We start from the raw sequence: 24,660 nt of genomic DNA, 5'->3' as shown, positions 1-24,660 counted from the left end.
ATAAAACAAAAGCAAACAAGTGCAGTGAATTAAAAATAAAAGAAATAACATCATAATGTTACACCCCCTTTCATATAGTCAAATAATGAATTAAAAACAATAGAAACATGAGCACTTGAACAGGCATAAGCTTAATGAGAACTGCCATATTTGGGAAAAATGTACTTTATTTTTTTTGATTGACCCCATTGACACACGTCTGCTAACATACAGGGGGCTGTACTGCATCCTGCCACCAGGGGGAGACCGAGATATTTTGACTTCACTTTTGGGGACGCTGTCATGACGTCTATCTGCAGTCAATGGTCAGAAGCTGGTCACATTGTTCAGAAACTACAAGAAAAAGACAGCAGGTGGTGGTGTTGAACATTTGTGCCCGGCGTGTCACCGTCAGCCGGAACGGAAGGAGGATGAGGAAGTGAGTGGAGAAGGGAAGAGGAAGAGGAGGACTAGAGAGATGTAGCTGCCCACACCAATGCACCAGCAGCTGGCAGGATACTTACTAGCGACCAAGCTAGATTAGAGCAATATTTGACAATGCAATGGGTAACTGCTGTGCATACTGTGTCGGGCTCTTCAGGAGGGAAGCCAACAGGATCCAGAGAGGAGGCGGGTGAGTGAAACAAAGCTTTAGCATGGTGAGCTAACTAGCATGAAGGCATCAGTTTATCCGGTTAGTGCTGATGTCTTGACACCTCAGTGTGTGTGTGCTCACACTGTCTGACAGCTGCGGGTATTATCTGGCAGACAAAGGCCTCTCAGTCAACTAGTGACCGCCTCTGTGGGGTCTGAACCCACCTACAGTCAGCCAGCATCACAAACCAAGACCCCACCCCTATTGTCAACAGTGTGAGGGCACCAACTTGAAGGACTGACTCAGCCAGGGCCTCCCAGAGGTGTCTAACGGGAACTTTTGATCAATATTTAGACTATATAGGCTAGTCTGTCTTAAATATCATTCCTGGTCCAGACTTTGTGTTTCAGGGGTCTATTTCTGGCATCATTTACTGGTTATTACGTCACCAGATGGTGGGTTCATTCAGTGCCAGTTCAGGTCACATGATCAGCTTCAGTCCAGGATATGACAACTGTTTATCAGTCATTATTAGTCAGTGACTGCTGGAAAATTATAAAGCTCATTTTAAACTTGACTGCTGCAGTTAGGTCATGTTTTTATATGTAAGCTGTTTTTTATTATAATACTTTGGGGTTTGTGTCAAATCTCAACAAGGAGAGATAATAATACATGTTGTCTCTATCACACTTTATTCCTAGTGAAACTTAAAGTGCTACAGTGTTAATATGATAGACCACACAGCATAAAAATGATGATGATAATAATACTACTAATGTTATTATTGTTATTGTTATTATTATTATTATTATTATTATTATTATCATCATAGTAATGATGATAAGAGTTCATATGTAACCACCTTCCTGTATATAAAGGTTAAGGTTATAAAGGTAAGGTAAAGATAACAATGTGGCAACACCTCTCTAACATGTATCTTTAAAATGAGCTAGTTAGTTATTCAGTGATGACATAAAAAGTGTGTCATCACTGAATGAGTGTGTTTTGTCCACCTTCAACTTTATTGGCCAAATATTGAAATACACAATACACACAAATAATATACAAATACAGGAAAAACATCACAAAAATACAAATCCAAAAAAGACATTTAACAAAATAAAAGGCACCAGACCCCTCAAAAGAAAACAGAATCATATGATTACAAAAAACTATAGAAATAAGAGAACAGAGGAAAATAAGTACATAAATAAAAATAAATATAGATAATAGGTATTATATAAGTGAGTTGTGAGACAGGATTAAGACACTTTTCTAAATTCTTCATACTTTTGTGGTTTACTTTAGTTACGTCCAAATAGGTGCTGTTTGGACATAGCTAATGTGCACCCTTTTTAAGTTTTCATCCAGTAGAGAGTGATAGCAGTAACATCACAGGTGTAATCAATATCAGTAATTACAGGTCTATTCACTTGAGGTGAGCCTGTTCTAAGGTGCTGATAGAGTACACTGGCTCACTGGCATCACTTAAGTAGCTGTCGTTAATGTAATTAATTACAGCTGTGCCTCTCTTAATGTAACATTTCTAAACATTTTCTTTTGTTTGGTAACTTTAACATTTGCAGCAGCCTCCATTTCTTCCCAAAGTTGCTTATCCTCTATCATCTCTACTATAGCTGCACTAACTCATTTCAGACCGTCAGAAAAGCATCTCCAAGAGTCAAAATTCAGAGCCAGTCAAATGGCTGCTTCCATTAATTTTAATTATCCAACATTTTCTGAGCTCCAGTCCCCATTATGAGTGTGACTACATGAGATCATGTTGAGTATTTAGGAGTGTGAGTCACAACCAGATCTGATGATTTTAATATCTTTGTCTTCATCACAGTCTTATTCTCTCAAACACTGGCTCTATTCCTTCACTAGTCGCTGCTTAATGAGTCTCTTCTCCTACTGTCCACTCTCTCTTCTTCTTCTCCTGTCACAAGTTTATTTCTGTTACCAGCTCTATCATCTTGATGTCCATTACACACGATGTAATCATCATTCAACTCCTTCAGATGAAATGTGGAAGCTATCGTTCACCTCTGCAGCTGACTGTCTGATGGCTTCAATATGATTTCACATTATTGTGTGCTCATATTCTCTCAATTATTCATACAGGTCAAAATACTTCCGCAGCAGCACCACAGGGGAGCATTATACAATAGAGGTAGGAGTCGCACATTTATTACTATTGATTCATTCTTGATGATGACGACTATATCATTGAATTTGTCTATTTGTGACTTTTATCTTTGCAGTTTGAAAACTTGGTAGAAAGTGATGAGGTGAGTGTGATCATCTTCTTCTGATCATGTTTTGATTATTTCTAATAAAGGAGCACTCCGTTCAGTTGCTAAGCTTAAGGAAATTAACCAGCATTGGGGGGTTTTCTGTAGGGCCTGACCGACATTGGATTTTTAGGGCCAATGCTGATGTTATGGAGTGGGTCAGTGACAAATAAGGGTTGGCAAGATGAGCAATTCAAAAGTATCTTAAAAATATGTCTTAAAAGCAGCATCAGGTTTGTTAAAATGTACATTTAGTATTTGTGTTGGTTTTATTTCATTTGAAATGACATTTGCAACATATTTAACCAAAAGTAAGACTGAATGCTCCTGAAAATGTCAAATGGTGTAACAACAAAAGAATATTTTATCCATCTACAGTGTATTGAAGTGGACTTATACTAATAATGACTTCATTTGGTTCCTGATCTCCATGGTTACCCAGATTAAATGTCATATTTAGAACAATAGTATTCCATTAGCTTTATTTAATATAAAAGTTATAATGTAAGATCATGCCAAACTAGTTGATATGTGTTTTATTGACAATATACTGTTTTTAGGCAAGTTTAATTATTTGGTACAATGTATTAATGGTTACACCACTTTGACATTTTTGCCATAATCCTCTAATATATTCTCTCAACATGGATTAAAAGCAGAAATGTTATGCTGGGTCCACACAAAAAAAAGTATTTCTTGTGTTTATTTTCAAATTTTAACCCCCTTTAAATTTGACTAAACCACATGGACACCAAAAAACCATCATTGATATCGATATATCAGTTGATAATCTTATATATACAGAATTTATACATAAACACATTTTTGCAGTGATCCCTCAAATGTGGTTACGAAACACACAACTTAATAATAAATGTTATAGTATAAAATGACACTTAGAACAAAAAAACATATGTTAACCTTCAATTAAGAAAAAAGACTTTAAGGAGCACAGTACAATGCTGCCTATATATCAGCACTATCAGACAACATGAACACAGATACTGATATATCTGTGATAGGCCTACATCAGCTGATAATGTCTTGCTCTAGTTTTTATAGTCTATTTAGTCTATTTTTCTCTACTACTCAGGTCTCATTGCATCTAAACAGACTGAGTAAGGTGTCTTGTAAAGCGTACATCTTAATTAAAAGCTGCATTACGCTGGTGCTCCCAGAATACTTTTTACTTTGAGACTCTCAGACTTCCCTCTGACAGCCGCCATCCACCCGTGATGGATAGAAAACGATGTGGGGCATCTGCTGCGCACTCATCTCTGTGATATGGCAGTCTTCCATTCATTTCCTTGCGGGGAAGTAACTCGATTACTGCCTGCAGAGTCCCAGACGAGTAGCGCCCGAGTCAAACGGCGCAGTAGTAGAGATGCATTTCACGCTGGAGTTCATTGCTGTCTGGTAAAAAAGAAAAATGTGTTTGTTTCATTGCAGGCTGAGAGTCCGCAGTCCTGCCTGAGGTTCGTATGAGCCAGCTGTAAATAAGTCATTATAAATGTAAGAGTAGCTATCTAGACAATTTTTTTTTTTTTGCTGTTATTTTTTCAGGCCCATCAGTGAAGATGAGCTCAAGAACCTCCGAGAGCACCGCTACGCTGCTATCTCCGACACGCAGATCCTAATAGACCAGAAGATCCAGGCGGAGGTAAGACGCATCTTTAGAGTGACCCGTCTTTGTTAGATGAACATGTTGTCCCCGCATGCTTTTTATTTCACGTTTTTTAAAACCTATTTTTGGCTTCTCTTTCATTTGCTGCATTGTTTTTTCTGTTCTTGTAATTTTCTGTTTTTTTTGTTTTTGTTTGTATGTTTGTTTGTTTCATTTTTGTTATTTCTGCTCAGTTAGAGGCACAAGAGGAGAAGTTGAGACTAGAAGAGGAGGCTAGAAATGCCGCCCAGCGTGAGGCCGCCAGGCTGGCGCGTGAACGAAAATTGAAGGAGGTGAGGCGGCACTGAGCGCTCCCTTCTGCCAGTTTACCTTACTGCTTGACTTAACAACTTCTCCTCTAACCTGCTGAGCCCGTCCTGAGGCTGCCCAGCAAGTCCTCTGTATCCTCTGTACCTCACAGGGACCTGGATGTTTTTCTGTTCAGTCCTCCTTTTGTTCTCATTAACTCCCAGTAAGGAAAACGGTTGCTGTCTCAGTGCTTTAGAACACTATAGCTATAATAAATGTCATTTATCTGTCAAGTAGCCTTTCTGTTTTTTGGTGAAACTCATAACGTGATGTAAATAATGTAAAATATTTAAAGTATACAGTAGCAAAGATAGTAGGGAGTTAAAATAATGTCACATTCACATGAGGAGGGCAGCTCAGGATATAATGATATCCAGCAGATAGTGATAATATACAGGAAGCTCATATTAAAAGGAATTAACTGCCAATAGACATAAAATGTAGCTTTTTTAAGCAAAAGGGAAAGAAAGAAAACACAAAGCCTATTTCAAAGAACAAAGAAAGTCATATTAGCTGTAATGAATAGATATATTTTAACTATTAGAATCTGATAGCAGTGAAGTCTCATACTTCCTGTAAAGTTTCAAGGAAAGGTCTGATGCAGGAAAACAACTTATTATATGATTAAATTAAAACATCGGGTATTGAGATTTCTATATTGCTTTTCATGCCACATTCCACTGCTTCTCTGGTGTCGCTTTGTTAAAAGTTATTTGCTCACATGTTTCCTATATAGCACCCAAAAAAAAGTGCTTATTTTTTATTAATATAATCTTCTATTATGTTTTTATCACCCCAAAAAACTCTTGACTGTCTTTGTGCTTGATCTGTGGCGCTTTTGTTGGCAGCTGTCTGCCCAGAGGACACGGGGGAAAGCAGATGGCTCCGGCAGTGAAACCCAACAAAGAAAGTGAGTCACTTTTAAGTTCGTTAGACAACAGGATAATTGTAGAGCTGAGGTCATGAGGTTTTGCACAAATTTTTGACAGTAATACGGTTTCATCCACATCACTTTGGTTGTAAAGAGAGACTCGCAGATCATTACTTGACTTCAACGACTCTGTCACCCCCTCACAGATCATTTAATGGCATGTTCTCAACAGATACATTAATTCAGTAATGTGCTGCTTTAAAGAGCGCCCTGTTTGTTCTTCTAGTCATGCAGTGTGTAGGCTGTAGAACAAATATTAAAGCACTGCAAGGTATCCAGTCTCACAATTCAATGCTTAACTAATTTCCAGTGTGCCAGAAGGGAGCTGCAGGCTTATAAATGCTGCTACTTTGCAGCGGTAAGGAAAGGAGGCAGCATGAACAAAGCTGAGCACAGTATCGGCTTTCATCTTTCCAAATGTAGTTTTGAGTCCGATGATTTTATTTAGTTTTTTGGTCTAACCAGTATTGTGCAGTTGTTCATGCTTCTTCAAAGCAGCAAGCCAATGATCTCATGGTTGATTGTCATCCTGACCTGTTTCAGGCAAACCTCTGGGGAAGGTTTCGACGTCTACCTCCAGAATGTAAAAGCCCAGTCTGAAGCTTTCAGGAGCAACAGTGAGTGAACCATCTAAGCCTTAATTATATTAACGCTAACAAAGTGCAGGTGCACAACATCTGCGCTAATAATAAACCATAGCACAAGCTTTATCGTTTGACAGTTAAGAGCAGTGTTTTTCAGTCCTGGTCCTGGGGTTTTCCTGCTCCAACACACCTGGTTCTAATGAATGGCTCTGTATCAGGCTTCTGTAGAGCTTGATGATGAGCTGAACATTTGAATTAGGTGTGCCCCAGGACCAGGACTGAAAAACACTGGTCAAGACTACACAGTATGTTAAAAGTATCAAAGTGCTTTACATTCTGTCTTAATGACTGTGCTTCATTTTCAGGACTTCCCTCTGACACAAACGTGGTGACTCCCAACACGGAATGCAGCTGGGATTTCACCACAAAGACCCGCTCCACCAATGATGACGGGACCTCGCTGGATCTAGAGTGGGAAGATGAGGAAGGTGAGAGTTCATGTCCTGTACTGATTTTTACAGATTCTTCAGATTGTTCACCAGCTGTTGAGGTTTTTGACGAGTCGATAACTTAAAAGAATGTTTAGTTGGCCACAAATCACTGATCAATGCAAATACTACGCTGTATTATCCCCTCTATATATTTAAGGATTCACCATGTGAATGATTCTATTTACGTAATATCTAAGTTTGGTGCTTTACAAGATAAATACAGTGAAATGAGCAGTGACTTTGGTAGCTCTCCGCTGTCTGAATACAAGCTTGAACGCTTACGTCACAGGAATCAACCGAGCACTTCCAGCCTGGGAGAGGTCTCGGACAGAGGAGGACATCCTGCGAGCAGCCCTGAGGCCCGGCAGCAAGCAGATGACCAGCGGCCCGACCTCGGCCTCCGAGGACTCCAACGCACTGGAGTGGGAGAATGATTTTGTGAGTACCCACCCAGAGGACAATGCAGACACTGAATTTGAAGGGTTTGTCAATCCAGTCCTCGACACACCCTCTGAGGACGCCTCGGACTGTGGCCTCAGGTTGGACAACCAGGACAGATAGTGTCCAGCACCAAAGGAGACGTTTCTTGTGCCCTCTTCATGTCAAAGCTCACCAGCTTTTTTTTTGTTTGTTTTTGCCTCATCAAATGGAAAATGTACTCACTTGTTGTTCATATTGTGTAATCTGAGACTGAGGGAGTGTGTCGTGGTTCTCTACACTTCAGCACAGTGTAGTGATGTTTTTAACAAATACTCATTTTTTCAGTGCCTTCATTTGCTGACCATTTGTATGCATCATAACTGACCAGTTACCATCCATTACCATTCAACACAATGCTCAGTAAGTGCTTATTTCCAGTGCAAAGTGTCCAGGTGATCAGACAGAAACCACTCAGTTGCCAAACTGCTCAAAAGTGAAACTTTACTGCAAAAGTCTGAGGATGCTTTAGACAAAACTGTGCACTATATGAAATGATAAACCCTAGAAAGGAGAGTTGTCCTCTACATTAAATCCATTGGAGGCCAGTGCCTTGCTGTGTGGCAATGGTAGGATGGTTCCTGCATCTGTTTGTAGGTCAGAAGAAACAAACATTTACAAGCCTCGTTTCAATGTTGTTGCACGATAGAAGAGAAGGAACCTTAATTCCATTGAAAGGTTGCTGATACATTAGAGCTGCCTGTTTTGGTGAATTAGCACAAGTATAGCATCACTATTTTCACATTTGAGTCAAAAGCTTGTCTGAATCTTGTACATCAAAATATAATTTCAGTCATGTGTATTTTTGTGAATGAGCGTTTGACAGTGATCGATATCATGAAAAACACTGAACTCTGTAAATGTAATCTCTGATATTATATAACAGACTGACACATTTGAAATGAAACAGGCTCAAAGTAGCTTTCATGTTTAATGAAACACCTTCACTGTCCTCTTTCCTCTGTAATCTGCTCAATGGTATCTTGTTCTTAAATTTTCACATTTCCATCTGGCAACAAGAAACCTTTTACAAAACAATATAATTTGGCACATACGGTGAATCAGATTTCCTTCATCGTTTACACATTATTCTGTCAAAGGTTTTCAACTGACCTTTTTCATAATTCCAATCAGCATTTATGTTGAAACATGAGTCATTTTCTTCCGCTGATTCTCTGGTTCACTGTGATTGTGAGTCAGGGTTTTCACAACAGCCTGGAAAATTTGGTACTATATGGAAAATCATGAAATGAGTCACGTTTGAGAATCAATATTTAGTTTTTTGTCATTATCATCCATTATGTTTTATTAGCAATTAACTTAATTACTGCCAATATGTGATTTTTTTTTTTAGCACTAATTATTTTACTATTCTGTTCTGGATCTAACTTTCTTCTATGTGACAGCAAATCAAACAACCAATGTGAAGAAAAATGACCAAGCAGTCACATGAGTGATCACATTGCAAACCAGGAAAATAATGATAAAATATACAATATACAACAAACAGGAGACAATCTTCACCTAACTAAAATATCTTTTTACCAGTTTTAAATGGTGTGTGTGTGTGTGTTTGGCATGTTTTTGCCTTCATTGCATAGTAGGGATAAAAAGGAAATTAACCATACATTATTATAGGGCATGGATGTGTTATAAGAGCTGGACCAAAAATGGCACCCATCCAGTCCTATGAGAGTTGCTCAGCTGGTGCATACACCAACAGTTTCTATCTTCCATGTTTACATCTGTGTTATGTGGGCTGCTGAATATGCTCAGTAGTGTTTCCCCCACTGGCCCGAGAGTTCCCACTTCGGCCCACAGACTTTACATTGTGATGACGTCACATTTTTTAAAAACGCTTTTCCGGGCTCGAGGAAAGTTTTACAAATATAAAACCTCCATGGATCAAAAAGTCACAATAGAAAGAGTCAGAATTGACCTTGTTTGCAGTTCGAGGTATCCTGTCAACAGTTTTACAGAGAATGGTGGTCTATGGTGAAAAGGATTTTTTGCTGCAATACCGTGAATGACCACTTGGGGAAAATGGGCTGCAAAGCTGAGTGGCAGCATCCTATCCAGCTCTTATAACACATCCATGTTATTAGGTTACCAGGACGCCCTGACGCAGTTCGTTTTGATTGGTTGCATTTGGTGGCAATTATTCAAGAGACAAATCTTTTTTTTGTGTGTGTATGCTTATGGAATATTATATGAAATCCAAACCAAGATTATGAACTAAAAACATATATAGACTTTAAAATCCCTGCTGATTGCTCTGTACTGCAAATACTGAAAGCAATATTTGTGGAAATTGTGTTAGATTGGACTGAAAAAGACCCTGTGGCATCTACTTCATCATGTTCCTACGTTTGATCAAATGCTGCCCTTCACACTTTGCTTGTGCATTGATTTTTTTATTTTTATTTTTCTATTTTTTTAGATCCTGATATTTGACACATTACATATGGTTGAGAATGAGTTGTTATTGATCTCTATGAATCAAAAGTAGCCTACTGCTTGCACTCTAATTGTGTGGACTTTGAATCTAGATGAATGAATAGAGTGTTATCAGCTCCTAGAAGACTTTCACTGAGACGTTTCCTTCATTACTCGTAAGAAGGAAACAGATGTGCACTGCTGTTGACGTATGTAGACGAGACACAGGTTCACTTTCAGAGATTCCACATCACTTTTTAATAGTTTCTTAATATGTGAGTGTAAGAGAATCGTTTGATCACATCTCAATATTATGTTTGATTGATGACACAATCTCTGATTTAATCACTGGAATTTTCTGTAAAAAAAAAACAACTGTAACTTAACATTCCTTGTCCAATGAGCCGAAGGAAAAAAATAATAAAGTACAGAAATGTCTTGGACATCACATAGATTCACTGTAATGAATATAGTGTACAAGGGGTATCAAACAGCTGGGAATGGTTCATTTTACAAGTGTGATTATTAAACAGAGCATCACTTTAAACAGTCTTGTTAGCTGCTGCTGAAAGTAAATGGTATCTGTGTATTTTGTCATTTTTAAAGTGATATTTTCACCGGTAGAATGTTTTTCTTTTCTTTTCTGTGTATATATTGAAAGTACGAGACACCAAGTTAGACAAACCAAAGTAATACGTGAACTCAAAATCACACTTTCACCACAATACAAATTACAAACCTACAACACAAATTAAAATGTAAAGATTGGAAACCGTGTGAAAGACATGTTTGCCTTTTGAACAGTGGAAATGTTACTTTAAACAGAGGTGAGGCTGTAAATGGAGACACTTCACTGCACTGTGTGTTTGTTGTTGTTGTGATCACTCAGTTTGTAGAAGATGGCGCCACTGTGGTTCAGAGGGTTTGAGTCGGTTTACAGGTTTCTATACTCAGAATGGACAACGCTGTCAACTTATCCACCAAAGCGATTGATTTACATTGTTCAGGTTTTTATGGAAGACACTTCAAGTAACTCGTTTCTGTTCGCTTTGTATGATATCTGAATGCATTGAGGACAAACAACCACTGAAACCTCCTTAAATCATGTTGAATGTATAAACCTGCTTAAAGGCACAGTTGAATTTCAGCTTTGGAAAGCATGCATGTGGTTTATGGCTGTCAAGCAAGTTTAAAAAAAAAAAAAGAAACTGATAAAATGATGCAAAAGGTCTCACCAGCGTTACATATACAATAAAGTTTTAAAAAATCAAGTTTGTTGAAGGAAACTGACAAATTGATTTAAAATAACTGAACATGCAGGACTTTCTGACTCACATAAAGAGCACAGACACATTTTTTTCCTTTCTTTTATAAAAACCACAAACAAACTCCAGCAGCAGGCCAGCATTAAAATAGGCTTTTCTTCTTAAAACCCTCTTCACATCCACAGTGGCCCCTCATTGGACTTGACTCACTTTTTCTCGTTTCTTCAAGGAAAGGGCTTTTTGTTAATCAGAAACCCTTCAGCTGCTCTACAGTTAAAATGCAACAGTGACTCAACCTCCGAGCCAGTTCATTAAAGTGTTACTCATTTCTTCTCGGTGAACAAGAGGTGATAAATCTCATATTTCTGTTTTTGTTGAAGTGATTAGAAAAAGAAAATATGAAACTCGACACATTTTTAGCACTCAATTAAAAGCTTTGTAACCTGCTTGATCTCAAGTAAATGTCACACTAATGTGGCACCAAAAATGAAGACAAAATCAAATATAGTCAAACCTTTCAAAATAAAAGTTCCATACATAAGTTACAGCTACAGACTATCTCAGCCTTTCTGAAGTGGCAATGAGCACTAAATACAACAATTTAAAAACAACAATATGAATGCATGTAACTTGATGGTTTCTATCTTAAAAAGAAACCGTACATATGAATACTATGAACATGTTGGCTGGATTGTGTGTGATTTTTTTTTTTTTTGGACATGTATTTTAAAAAAGTTTGCAACTATAGAGAGTGAATAGCTTTACAAGATGATGTGTGTCTCATTTGCAGCTTGTACTTCTCTGTAAATAAAAGTTGTCTTTGCATATCTGCATCGTCATGGCATATTTTACCATTACAAGAGGGATGAGCATTTATTTTTGTACATCAGGAGGCAAAACATGTGGTTTCTTGATACCAGGGTTTGAGTTTTTGTTGTTGTTTCCCCCTTTTTTTGCATTTGGAGACATGAGTGTGTATATATATGAGTGCATTTCCAGCTTTGCCTCTGAGTCACTATGTCTGTTTATTGTGAATATTTAATCAAGGTCAGTGTAAACTGCATTGCAGCAACATCGTGGCAATGGGGCTGTCACAACCTCTTGTGTTGTATTGCTATAAATACAGCATCTAATCAATTCCTCTGCTGGCCCTATTTGAACACATGATTTCTGTCTTCAGATGATTTATTGATGGAGACAGTGAGGAGAAGTTGTAAGAAAATTGAGCACAAAGTGTAAACATTTCCCTCTCATGCCAAGGACCAAATCCTGCCCTGGTGTAAGTGTGATTAAAGGGTTAATACAACAGGATGTGATGTTTTTTTTTTGCATGTAGCACTTTTGGGTTTCGTTTGATGACAGTGAATCCAACTTCAAAATAAACTGGCACTTATGTCATCTTGTGTAATCTCTCTCTGTAATTTATGTAGTGAGTATTATACAATCAGTCGACCTAGGAGAGGTGACACATGCTCCGTGTGTATAATTATGAACAATTACGCCAATGCATCAGTTCTTCCCTTTAAATCTCAGCCTAAACAGTACATCCGCTTAAGTAATTGGTCATTTGTATCCACTGTTAAACAATAACAGGTCCTCAAAGTTTCTACACAGGTCTGGAAAGCTTGTGAGAATACAATTTGGATTCTTGAAAGTTTTGAAATAGCACAGAAAATTTTTAAAGTATGAAGAGTATGTTGTATTAAACAGGAATTTGTGTGTGGTTTTATGGGGACCTTACATGTAACAATTTGTTCTAGAGGGATTTTTTACTGTTAACTAAGAGTGTCTCAAGGCAAGAAACACACCACCTTGTTGAACATGTATTAATTTATCTTAATGATAGCTTCGTCCTCTTTAAATAAACATCTGGTTTAATAACTGAAAAAGAGGAGCAGGTCCACATACCGTTGAGCTCCCAAATAAATCGTCTTAATTCTCTTATGCAAGCATGGCAACGTTTTAGTCTACAGGACCTTCCTCAGGCCATAAGAGAATAAAGTCGATTTTATTTAGGAGGTCAACAGTGTGCGGACCTCCTCTTCATTTTTCCTTTTCTGGTTTTGTAACTTTACCACCAATGCTACAGGCAAACACTTCAAGGAAGGAATGAAAGAATAGTTTTATTAACCTTAAAAATCCCCTCCAAACATATTTGAAGATGCTTATTAAAGTTCAATTATCCAGTCACATCCACTCTCTCTCATTAAGAATGCAGCATCTATAAGAAACGTAAATATTGTTCATTTCAGAAGTTTACCTGCTAAAGAAAAGATGTCTTCTACTTCATTGTAAAGTTAAATCTCTTGAATACTGGACCAAGATTGGCTGCAAACTAGTTGTGATGTATGTCCACCCCTTTCAAATTGTAAAGATTTTCAATGATCACAGAGAAACTTTCCACTTTCAGTAGATAAATATAAAAACAGCCTTTTAGTGTCAAACTCTGAACAGTGAGACTCAGACATTAAATCAGAGAAACAAGAAGAACAACATATTTTTGAGTGGAAGTGAGCTTTAATTTGCCCCAAACCTAGTAGTGAAATTGAGATGTACGTGCATTAAAAAGATAAATAAATCATGTATATTTACAGTCCTAAACTGAGTGCATGTCGCCCACTAGCGGTTGAATATGGACTCTGTCGTGTGTGGACTCTTGAGGACTGAATGAAGAATCCGCTCTCCGGACACTTATCAAGTGGGAGAGTGGCAGCAGCGGCTCATCTACGGAAATGGGTGTGTGGAGTAGCGATTAGCAGTTAGAGTAATTCAAGTGAAATCAATTAACAACGTGGGCACTGTCGGAGCACCGAGCAGCGGACGACAAAGGACAACAATGCAGAACAGACCGCAGAGCTCCAGACTGAGTGGAGCCAGCAACTAGTGAGACGTCCCAGAGCCGCAGCACGACCACCGTAAGAATTCAAACTTCACACGGAAACACCACACACGTTCAAAAACACACCAGATATTATGCTTATTTTAATATATGCTGCTTTTACATGTGCCGTTTATGATAGTAATAATTAGCTGTGACTATTAAAGATGGGAGGAAAAGTTTGTTCACTCCGAGCTGTGCGCAAGGAAAGCGAAGAAATTGTGGGATTTTTAAGCATACATGTGCTCTTTTAACCGCACATAAAAAGCATGTTATATTTAACGTAATAGTGGTATTTTGGTGCATCGACTCATGAAATCCCTCCAGCTGCAACGCCAAATTATGCACTATTTTGTCAGGGCGGCGGAGTGATACGCACTCCGCCTTTCCAGTGTACTTGTCTCCGGGATCTGTAGGACATGGCATGGGGAGAAGCGGCGGAAAACCGAGAGAAAATCCGTCAGAAAGTGGGAAGTAAATGCTTGACGGCTTCAAAAAAAACGAGTGCGATGTCTTGTGACCGTTGCTAAAAAGGTGGGTGACTTAAAACGGACTGCTTATCCGACAGGCTGTTTTTTAATAAGCGTAGAGTTGGGAAACTACAGCGAGCTTCATCCGCAGGGTCCTGGGGCTGGGGCTAGCGGCTAGCTTAGCTTAGCGTCAGTTGTGAGAAGTTCAAAAAGTTTCGGGAATGGAGGAAAGAAGAGGGGAGGAAGAAGAAGGGAGAAGTAGCTGTTAGCAGGCGGAACGCTTTCAAAAGTCTATTTAAAAAAGATGAATGGCCGTGTTAAAGTGTTACTGTTTGGCTGTGATTTGTTATGAAGCGTCGGGACGGTTTAGTTTGAAGCTGAGTGAGTTGTGTCCTGGTTGCTACGCTAGTTAGCAACATCTCGAGGTAACTTCCATGAGCTTACATACCGAGCTCAGCCAAACCACTGACATGATGTATTATATTATGACTGTGCCTATTGTCACGGTGCGTTAATGTAATGTTTTACAGCTGTTTTGGGGGTTTATGTAACGTTAGATGCGTCTTTCTTGAATCACTGACTCTTTCTCTGGGTGGTGGTGGGGGGGGCGGGGGGTGCTCTCCAGTCACCGACTCGCTCTTCCATATTGTCTGTTCCCTGTACTTCACATTTGTCAAGCATTTCAGTCACATTTCACACACTGTAAAGTCAATGCTATTCTTGTGTTAGCCAGTGTTACTCCGCATAGCATTACTTCGCTTAGTTTATCTCTGCGATATAAACTTATGGCTGTGAAGCTATTTTAAGATGATTTTTTTTTTATTGTTTACAACATTTGGTTTCCTTTTCCTTTACATTGCTTAGGCTTTAGAAAGAGCGTCAAAGAGTTACATCTAAAGGGCTGTGATTCAGTTTCTTAACATGTTATCATGTGTTGGAAGTATCCTGTGACTTTCGCTGTTAAAATATATCAAATTTGTGCATGAGAAATGTATAAATAAATAACCTCTTCTTATCCAACAGAGCATGTGTGACTGGCAAGACTGTGATCATACAGTATGTCAACCTAGAGACAGTATGTTACTGTTTTGTGCAAAATATGTTGGTCATACTCTTTGTTTTTAAAACCCTCATGCTCAGGAATTCAGAGGGAAAGTCAGTGGTAATTGTAACACGGGCCACAAATCTTCTTTAATCACGGTTAAGGTTCATTTTCTTATTGATCAGTAAGTGGGGGTACTTCAGCACCCCGCACCCACACCCCCCCCTTCAACAGGAGACTTTGTAAAATGTAAATTGGGCCAAGATTTATTTGAGTGGTAGCCTTTGATGGTGAAAACACAAAGAGCTATCAGTGTGAAGTGTTATCAGTTTGGAGAGATGATCGGCTCTATCTGAAGGGTTAGTCATCCAGATGCAAATCAGCTTTTGTAGTCGTCCACTCAGGCAAGTTATATCTAAAACATGTTCATCAAACAGTGTGTTTCTGCCTCTCTCAGCTGGATCGGGAATGTCCAAATGTTGAGATGTGTTAGTTGTCGTTGCTCACCCTGTACAATAAACTGATGAATCACTGCTGATCTGGTCTAAAAGAGGCCTAGCAGCGTCTGGCTCTCTGACTGATCAGGCTTTGTGGAAACAACTGCTGATACAGTCTGGTGAATGTCAGAGAAACTCTGTTCAACACTCATTTATAGGCTGATATTGTCTGGTGTGTGCCTACATGTCCTACTTTTGGAGGTTTCCCTCCGCTTTCATGTGCATGTAGAACAATGAAGCGTGGAAGTGGGTGCAGTGCTGTTGGACAGCTGTGTGCTGGAAGGGAGGGATCGGGCCAGAGATGGGATGAGGGAGGAAGCAGCTCTTTGTGGTCACATCCTTTTCTACTAGGGCCGGTTTCACAAGCCCCCAAACAGCTGCTGCTGCTGCTGCAGGCTACATGTGTCTGACTGTCTGCTGGAGCTGCGTTGTATGGACAGTCTTATACTCCGCTGTATGGTTCGCTTCACAAGTGTAGGAAGACTAAGTTAGAACAGGGGCAAGTAGCGACAGGAATGATAAGAAAACATGTATTAATATTCATTTTGAAGGTGACAAGCTGGAAAGATCTGAAATGGTTGATGGATATCAAAAGTGAGATGAACAAAAGAAGCAGACAACTTTTAACATTTTTTTCTAAAGTTTTTCTTGTGTGGCAGCAGGTTTTTTGTTCTTAATCACTGTATCTACAGATGGTGTCGAGCCAGGTTTTCTTTTATGTTTAAATGTGATGTGTAAAACACATACTTCATAGAAGTAAGCCTGGTATGTGCAGCTTACATATCTGCTGGCATCCTCACTTTTTTTTGCGTCACTCACTTTTTTCCCCCTCCGCGCACATGGTCAAACAAAGGAAGTGAAAATGTTGTTTCAGCCCACACTTCAGCATCATTTTGCTCACTATAAATACACTGACTGAACATATGGTGTCAGGAGTCATTATGAAAATAGTCCTAGTGTCTGCGTTGATCAATGTTGTCTTTACAGTTGCTGGCAGCTGGAGAGAACATACTTTACTACTCAGTGGCATTTTAATTATATTTAAAGTGTCTCTTCCTCAGTTTGACACTGCTGAACATATTACTGTTATCCTTTTTATAAACTGCCGGGTAGATCAACTTGTCAGAGCACAACACTGATGCTCTTTTTTTGTCAGTAAGGGGTTGGCAAGTTTTTAAATCATCCAATAAATAATAAACATACAGATATATGTCAGAACAACAAGTTGCTGAACTTATCATCACTCTGCTCTTTTCTGTGTTATAGCAGGCCGGTGGACTACAACGCAGACTGGCGGTTAGTTGAAGATCCAGGTGAAGGTGGAGAGGAGCCGGGAGCTGCTGAGAAGAGGTCACTTCTTTATTTCTGAGCCTGTCACTTTGCTCCGGTGAGGTCTGCTGCAGCCCGTCTGTTGGACAGAAGTCCTGATCTCAGCTCCTGCAGACTGCACCCCCCTCCCTCCATCAGTGGTGGTGACCCTACTCCGGACAGCTTGCTGCAGGGCCCTTCCTGAGCAGCAGCAGCTGCGTCCTGCTTGCTGACTCCCCTCCCTCCCCTGCTTCCTGTCCTTGGTCAGACAAGGCCAAAGCCTCCTCTCCTCACCCCTACCCCACCCCTCATCTCCCACACACACTCGTATTCACACACTCAAGTGGTTTCTATTGTTGACCACACGCTCATACACCTTTTTAAGCTAGTAGCACTAGTTGGAGATCATCAGTAAGGGACTCGCAGACTCTCCTGATCCCTCTGGAGAGACCAGACGCCACAGAGTTCATCTGTTTTTTAACTTACACTACAGCCTCCAGCATGACCTCCATGTCCAGCCTCTTCTCCTTCACGAGCCCGGCAGTCAAACGACTGCTCGGCTGGAAGCAGGGAGACGAGGAGGAGAAATGGGCCGAGAAGGCGGTGGATGCTCTCGTTAAAAAGCTGAAGAAGAAGAAAGGCGCCATGGAGGACCTGGAGAAAGCTCTGAGCTGCCCCGGGCAGCCCAGCAAGTGCGTTACCATTCCAAGATCGCTGGACGGCCGGCTACAGGTCTCCCACAGGAAAGGTCTTCCTCACGTAATCTACTGCAGAGTGTGGCGCTGGCCGGACCTCCAGTCCCACCATGAGCTCAAGCCTCTGGAGGTGTGCGAGTATCCATTTGGCTCCAAACAGAAGGAGGTCTGCATCAACCCATATCACTACAAGCGGGTGGAGAGTCCTGGTAGGTACTCGCTCTGTAGTCAGACAGTTACAAAGAATAAGACTTTACTGCATGGGGTTTTTTTTGCTGTAAGCTCAACATTTGACACATTATTCCTCTTTGAAAAACAAAACAAGGATCCATTTAAACAAATTATATTTAAATCTCCAGATGAAACAGCATTCGTATTCATGCTACCTTTTTATAATTAAAAACTTCTTCTGAAAGGCTCATTCATTACAAAGTGTGTCAATTTGAACTGGCTGTTAAACACAGAATTTGTTTTTATAACTGGCGAGCAGTAACAGGACTGATTTGACTACTGTGGAGCTGTGTACATCCTGAAGCTGGAGCTCAGAGCAAACTGTGGAGCTGGTAAACAAATCCACAAAGGTCAGGAGGCTGTCATCACACGGGCCTGTTCCACCCGCCCCCTCCATTTTACAGAAAATCAATATCACTAGCTCTTTTGGAGTCTTATTAGATTATATGCCTCAGGCACTCCAGATGGGGTGTGGCATCAGAGAGTGGCTCACTAAATACATAAACCACTCAGACTAAACTCCCAGCACTTTCTCATCACCAGTCTCTCTCGCTCGCTCGCTCTCTCGCTCTCTCTCTCTCTCTTTCTTTCTTTCTTTCTTTCTCTTTCTCTCTCGATCTCTCTCTCTGTCACTCACATGCACATCCCATACACTCCCAGATGACCCTGAGGGGACAGTCTCTGACACTGGGCTAGTGTAGGACTGCTAGCTCTGTATTGACAGGCTCAAGGATGCGGATCACATGTCGGTCAGGAGAGACAGCACGTTGTATCGTTTAAAGCAAAGCTTGCTGGAAAGTTTTTGGAAAGGGGGCAGCCTTGGAGCCACGATGGTTAACGTTAGTTAGTAGAAGAATAATCAAGGCTGGAGAAATGCACTCTCTCTTCTCTCTCTTTTTTTTTTAAAGCGTTGAAAATGAAAATAAATTTGAACGACCTCTGCGGCTTTACCTTCACCATGGTCTGAAGAGGCTTGTGATGAGTGCTGGATTTGTGGTGTCGGACAGTGCAGCATTTTATAATATGTCACAGCTTGTCTAATTGGTGTCAGGAAAGCGGTTGTACAAAATTGTTTGTATTTAACTAACAAATAAAAAATAAGTAAATCTAATTGGTGTTAAAAAAACTATCATACTAAATTTATTTTTATTTATCAAATTAAATAAAAATGGTGTTGGGGAAAGCCGTCGTATTCAATATGCTACAACAATAAACATGTCAGATTTTTTAAATAATGTTTTGTTTGCGTACATATTTGTGTGTGTTCAGCGCTCTAAAGTGATAAAGTGAGTTTTCCATTGTGTGCTCATCTAATGCTTCGCTCTGATACTGACTGCATTTCCTTGTTAATGGAAAGAGTAAATTATTAATAAGAAAAAGCATTTAAGCCAATGAAAGCTCTACAGGTTTCTGCTCAGAGGTGTGAGCTGAACATGTTCCACATACCTCATGTAATGAGTCATTTAGTTCTCTAAACAACAGATTGTCCTTTTTGAATGATTCATGTTGATTCATTTTCCTCTCTTCTCCCATTTGTTCTTCCACGCAGTGCTCCCTCCCGTCCTGGTACCGCGGCACAGCGAGTTCAACCCGCAGCACAGCTTGCTGGTACAGTTCCGCAACCTCACCCACAACGAGCCGCACATGCCCCTGAATGCCACCTTTCCAGAGTCCTTCCAGCAGCCGCACAGTGGGGGCAGCTGCACCGGCGGTGGAGGGGGCGGCGGCGGTGGCGGTGGCGGCGGCTCTTTTCCAATTTCTCCCAACTCTCCTTATCCTCCCTCCCCAGCCAGCAGCGGTACTTATCCCAACTCTCCTGCCAGCTCGGGGCCCTCAAGTCCATTCCAGCTCCCAGGTACGCGCCACACACGCTCTTGTATACCTGACCCTGGGCAGGAAGCCAAACTATTGTGTTTCTCTGGATTGTCTCTGTCATGTCGCCAACAAGAAGCATACTGACAGATAATGAGCATTAGTCTCTGGTGATTTGTGTTTTGTAGAGTCGTGTAATGTAAGGAAACATGTTTTAAAGTGATATCTACAGATAGGAGTCCTAGGGGAGTCCATTTTCATTTACAACAGTCAGTTAGGGACGTTTCGGGTGAAATAGATTGAAGCCTTAGTGACTTTTCTACAGAAATTCTATCATAAAATATCACAATGAACCCCAGTTGTGCTTCAAACTCATCCACGTGCCTCGTGCCTTCTGACAAACAGTTTTCAAGCTTCTTACTTTAACCAGGTCAACTTATTATATTCATCCAAATCAAGCTACACCCCTCAATGAGAACAAAGGAAATGCCAGCTAAGCAGTGTCCACCAGAGCCAGGGCTTCTGGCTGCTGTCAGGCCACTAACTCAGAGCAGCAGAGAGGCTAACAGGAGACACACCACACATACATCCAATGTGAATTAACGTCAATTAATAGAGACAGTACTTTGTGTCCTGCTCAACAGTCTTTGGAGAAATACCTTTTTAAAATGTTGAGATGATACTTGTGTTTGAATGTGTGATGATGTGACTGCTGTGTGTGTGTGTGTGTGTGCGCGCGTGTGTGTGTGTGCGCGTGTGTGTCTAGTGCTCTGTTCTGCTCCCGTCTAGATCTGCTGACACATCCGGTGGCTGTAGGCAGTCAGGCAGAAATAGTTTTTAATGGCAATTTAGGATTTTAGGATTTACACACAAAAGCCCTGATCACCATTGTCTAAACTCAAAGGCATCATAATCGTCAACTTTTTTTTTTCCACTGCCACCTAAGTGTGCGTTTTGTGCGTTGTTTTTTTTTCCCTGTGTGCCACAATACAGGCTCGAAAAGCTCATATTGCATCTCTTTCGGGAATGGGTGAGCATGTGGCTCAGCAAGTGAGCGATATGTGAAATGTGACACCGTTTGTGCGGCGCAGATCCTCTGATGATTGTTTGAATCTAGAGAGACTTGTGTATGCATGCGCGAGAAGCCATTTACCAGCAGCAGCAACAACTGGTCTCATCTTCACTAACTGCTCTCTTAATGTCCCAGCTGACACCCCACCCCCAGCCTACATGCCCCCTGACGAGCAGCTGGGCCAGGAGAGCCAGTCAATGGAAACGAGCAGCAGCCTGGTGCCCCCGAACGTGGCCAGAGGAGGTGAGAGGAGTGTATTGTTGTGGGTGTGCTTTTAAAATAAAGGGAATCAACTGATGAATGAAATGACAGCAAATAGCCCAGTTTGAAGGTTTATCAAAACTCTGCACAGGACGCTCTGCTTATTATTATTATTATTATTATTATTATTATTATTATTATTATTATTATTTGCTACAAAAACAGTCAGGACCATCTTATTCTGTGGAGGCATTCCCACTGCACTAACACCGTGGTTTGATTGAATTGAATGAAATACTAGGATTCTTTATGCTACTCTTGTTGTAAACATTCAGTAATTTTCACATCTAATGGTTGAAAAAATGTACTTTACTTTAAAGCTGTCATGTGTTTAAAAAAATATTAGCAAAGCTGATGTTTGACAGCTAAAAGGCACAGCAGTAATAAAATGTCTGGAGGCTGTCTGCATATATCTGATTAGTAATAACATGAGAAATGTATTGATAATTAGAATCACCTGCTGTAATAATTAACTGTATAAAAAATGTTTATAATGATGAGTGATGTTAGAGACTATAGCTGTCATTAACTATATAGATTGACCATGAAGGGTTTTTATTCCCAATGCTGCATCAGTCACATTGTTTGTCTACTTACTCTCAATTATTAACTGTCAATGACTTCAACATGTTACATACAGTTTTCCTGTTATATGAATTGTATAACATATTGTATATTATAAGGAACAGTAGACGTGTAGGATGATGGTAACATCCACCAGTTTGTACTGTATGTTTTCAGGTCTGCCTCAAATATTCTGAAGTAAAAACCACACTAGTCTGTAAGAGACGTCTCAAACAATGTCTTCAGGCCTCTGGAGGAGTTTGTCTAAATGTTGACGACAACCTCTGCTGTTCTTGTCTGACCTGTTTCCCAGATGTGCAACCAGTGGAGTATGAGGAGCCAAGCCACTGGTGCTCTATTGTCTACTATGAACTCAACAATCGCGTAGGTGAGGCTTACCACGCCTCGTCAACCAGTGTGCTCGTGGATGGCTTCACTGACCCTTCAAACAACAAGAACCGCTTCTGCCTCGGACTGCTGTCCAACGTCAACCGCAACTCCACAATCGAGAACACCCGCCGACACATTGGCAAAGGTACGACCCCCACAGTCACACAGTGAGAGAGGCAGACTGATGAAGTCATTTTTTATTTTAGGCTTTAAAAAGTCTAAATGTCAGCAGCTGAGGTTTGAATACGCTGATGTGAGTTGTCTGTGTTTACCAGGAGTGCACCTGTACTACGTGGGAGGGGAGGTGTACGCGGAGTGCCTCAGCGACACCAGCATTTTTGTCCAGAGCCGTAACTGTAATTACCACCATGGCTTCCACCCCACCACTGTCTGCAAGATCCCCAGCGGCTGCAGCCTCAAGATCTTCAACAACCAGGAGTTCGCTCAGCTTCTGGCCCAGTCAGTCAACCACGGCTTTGAGGCCGTCTATGAGCTCACCAAGATGTGCACCATCAGGATGAGCTTCGTCAAGGTGAGAGTCACACGGTGTCATGAACTACAATGAAGCCTGAGCAATTAAACATGTGGGGTAAATATCATAATTATTAACATGCTCTGCCTCTTCACAGGGCTGGGGAGCCGAGTATCACCGACAGGACGTCACCAGCACCCCCTGCTGGATCGAGGTGCACCTGCACGGGCCCCTTCAGTGGCTGGACAAGGTGCTAACACAAATGGGTTCACCTCTCAACCCAATCTCCTCTGTGTCCTAATGATGGACTTGTTGGAGCTCGGGAGATCCTTTTTTTTTTTTTTCCTTTTCTTTTTTTATTTCTCCCCCCTCAGTGATTTTATAATTTAAGGTGGTCTTAACGGCTGAACTGTTTACACTTACTTTGGGAAGGGATATTGAAACCTGGCGAGAAATGCAACAGCAGCAGCAGCAGCCAGAATCCAGTAACAGAGTAATGACCTTGCAAGCAAACACCTGAAGAAAGAGAGGAAACAGGAACGCCCCAAGTCGCAGTAACGACATGGACACACTACTGCTTGACAAATACTACAAACACCTGCAAATATCGAGGGCTCCATTGTCAAGCTTGAATTGTCAAATGTTAATTTTTTTTTTTTTTTTTTTTTTTGCATCAAATTTTATTGTTTTCTCAAATGATTTTATTTCTGTGTAGTTTTTAATGAAGCAGAACTGTCACTACTCTGCCTTTTATGTCCGACAGATAAATTGGAATTTTACTGAACACTTTTTCTTACAATGTTGTCTCAATGTCAGATATTTACAATTATGATATAGACACGATTATGTTTACCATTAGGCTCAGATATAACAAGTGCTTTCTTTTTATAGTCTCTACTGCTAGAAATGAACACTGAGCTACTGCCTTTTTTTTTTTTTTCTTTTTTTTTTTTTTGGAGAAAGTGATGTATGCCGACCTGATAGTTTTTGATATGGGAGATCAATCACTGAACAAGTTTTAACACGCCATAAGCTAACAACATTGTGAATGTTACATCTATTGCAATAGAAGTAGTCATTTATGATATAATCAGACAATGGACGTCATCATTATTGATTTCTTGTTTGTACTCTCGAGTTCAAGTAAGAATGACTGTATTTTCCATACTCACTGTATTAACAATATTGTGCACTCATGGATTTTGTGGAGGCATATTAAATTTTGGCGTGGGTACCAAGGCATTATGTTGATAGATAATTGACTTCATTAGCTCAGTGAAATAAACAAGTTATTTGGTAACAGCGATTGTATTATTCTCTGCGCCTGTCGGTGCTTTCACCTGGCAAGATGCAAACAAGCAGAAAACACCTTTTTAATATATGTAAATAGTTTATATATGTGTTGAATTTAAAAGTTTTTCCAAGTCTTCATAATTCCTTCTTGAGATTTCATGGTTCTTTTCTCACCAGTCAGCTCAGCTTCTGTTTTTTCTTGCCTGACTGATTCTGAAGAATGTAATTGTTGCATTTACATTTGCGGTGTGTCACTGACGTACGGCTCCATTCCGACACCCTGGTGTTTAATGAATAGGTTTTTCTAATTAACATAATGCTATTAACTCACAGTTACATGTTAGTCCAATGTTAAACTTTATATACCAGTTATAATGAGTGGAAAAAAATGTCTGATCATGGATTTAAAATGTCTAATGTTGACTTGACCAAACCATAAAAACACAAGCAGACAAGATTACAAAAATGAAATTGAATAATTTAAAAATTGAGGATGTGAGGCCCAGAGCTTCTATGTGTTTAACTTAAAGCTTGGAGAATTAAAATGTACCGTTTTTCATATAATTTAAGACATTGATCGGTTGCATTTGAACACTCACTCACCCTCCGGAAGAAACAGTTTCAGCTGGAAGAGGCAAATACTAAAGATAA

The 24,660-nt window shown here is 40.2% G+C and overlaps 2 protein-coding genes across 4 annotated transcripts; both read left to right on the top strand.

Moving 5' to 3' along the window:
* Window positions 1-452: 452 nt before the first annotated feature.
* On the top strand, window positions 453-10,199 carry ap1ar (adaptor related protein complex 1 associated regulatory protein). Its single transcript, XM_053323960.1, has 10 exons — window positions 453-613; window positions 2,699-2,747; window positions 2,839-2,865; window positions 4,318-4,343; window positions 4,432-4,528; window positions 4,726-4,824; window positions 5,689-5,750; window positions 6,315-6,388; window positions 6,721-6,843; window positions 7,136-10,199. Exons 1-10 carry the CDS (start codon window positions 543-545, stop codon window positions 7,405-7,407), a joined length of 900 nt encoding a protein of 299 aa, XP_053179935.1. The 5' UTR covers window positions 453-542; the 3' UTR covers window positions 7,408-10,199.
* Window positions 10,200-13,680: 3,481 nt separating this feature from the next.
* smad5 (SMAD family member 5) lies at window positions 13,681-24,016 on the top strand. Of its 3 annotated transcripts, none has more exons than XM_053323952.1 (8): window positions 13,681-13,939; window positions 14,262-14,436; window positions 17,181-18,123; window positions 19,695-20,000; window positions 21,165-21,272; window positions 22,168-22,389; window positions 22,520-22,776; window positions 22,874-24,016. In XM_053323952.1, the coding sequence occupies exons 3-8, from the start codon at window positions 17,721-17,723 to the stop codon at window positions 23,015-23,017; spliced, it is 1,440 nt and encodes a 479-aa protein (XP_053179927.1). In that variant the 5' UTR covers window positions 13,681-13,939; window positions 14,262-14,436; window positions 17,181-17,720; the 3' UTR covers window positions 23,018-24,016. The 3 variants fall into 3 exon arrangements, with proteins under 3 accessions (XP_053179927.1, XP_053179926.1, XP_053179928.1); XM_053323951.1 differs by having other exon boundaries at window positions 17,178-18,123; XM_053323953.1 differs by lacking the exon at window positions 14,262-14,436 and having other exon boundaries at window positions 17,178-18,123.
* The last annotated feature ends 644 nt before the right edge of the window (window positions 24,017-24,660 follow it).

The sequence above is a fragment of the Scomber japonicus genome, chromosome 8, assembly GCF_027409825.1.
Source record: "Scomber japonicus isolate fScoJap1 chromosome 8, fScoJap1.pri, whole genome shotgun sequence".
Taxonomy (NCBI): domain Eukaryota; kingdom Metazoa; phylum Chordata; class Actinopteri; order Scombriformes; family Scombridae; genus Scomber; species Scomber japonicus.
The sequence above is the reverse complement of the archived record's forward strand: the minus strand, read 5'-3'. Positions and strand labels throughout refer to the sequence as shown.

Coding starts and splice junctions, on each gene's coding strand:
- ap1ar (XM_053323960.1), top strand. CDS start 543: ATGGGTAACTGCTGTGCATACTGTGTCGGGCTCTTCAGGAGGGAAGCC. Junction 2,748..2,838: donor GGGAGCATTATACAATAGAG/GTAGGAGTCGCA, acceptor TTATCTTTGCAG/TTTGAAAACTTGGTAGAAAG. Junction 2,866..4,317: donor ACTTGGTAGAAAGTGATGAG/GTGAGTGTGATC, acceptor GTTTCATTGCAG/GCTGAGAGTCCGCAGTCCTG.
- smad5 (XM_053323953.1), top strand. CDS start 17,721: ATGACCTCCATGTCCAGCCTCTTCTCCTTCACGAGCCCGGCAGTCAAA. Junction 22,390..22,519: donor CCGCCGACACATTGGCAAAG/GTACGACCCCCA, acceptor TGTGTTTACCAG/GAGTGCACCTGTACTACGTG. Junction 22,777..22,873: donor TCAGGATGAGCTTCGTCAAG/GTGAGAGTCACA, acceptor GCCTCTTCACAG/GGCTGGGGAGCCGAGTATCA.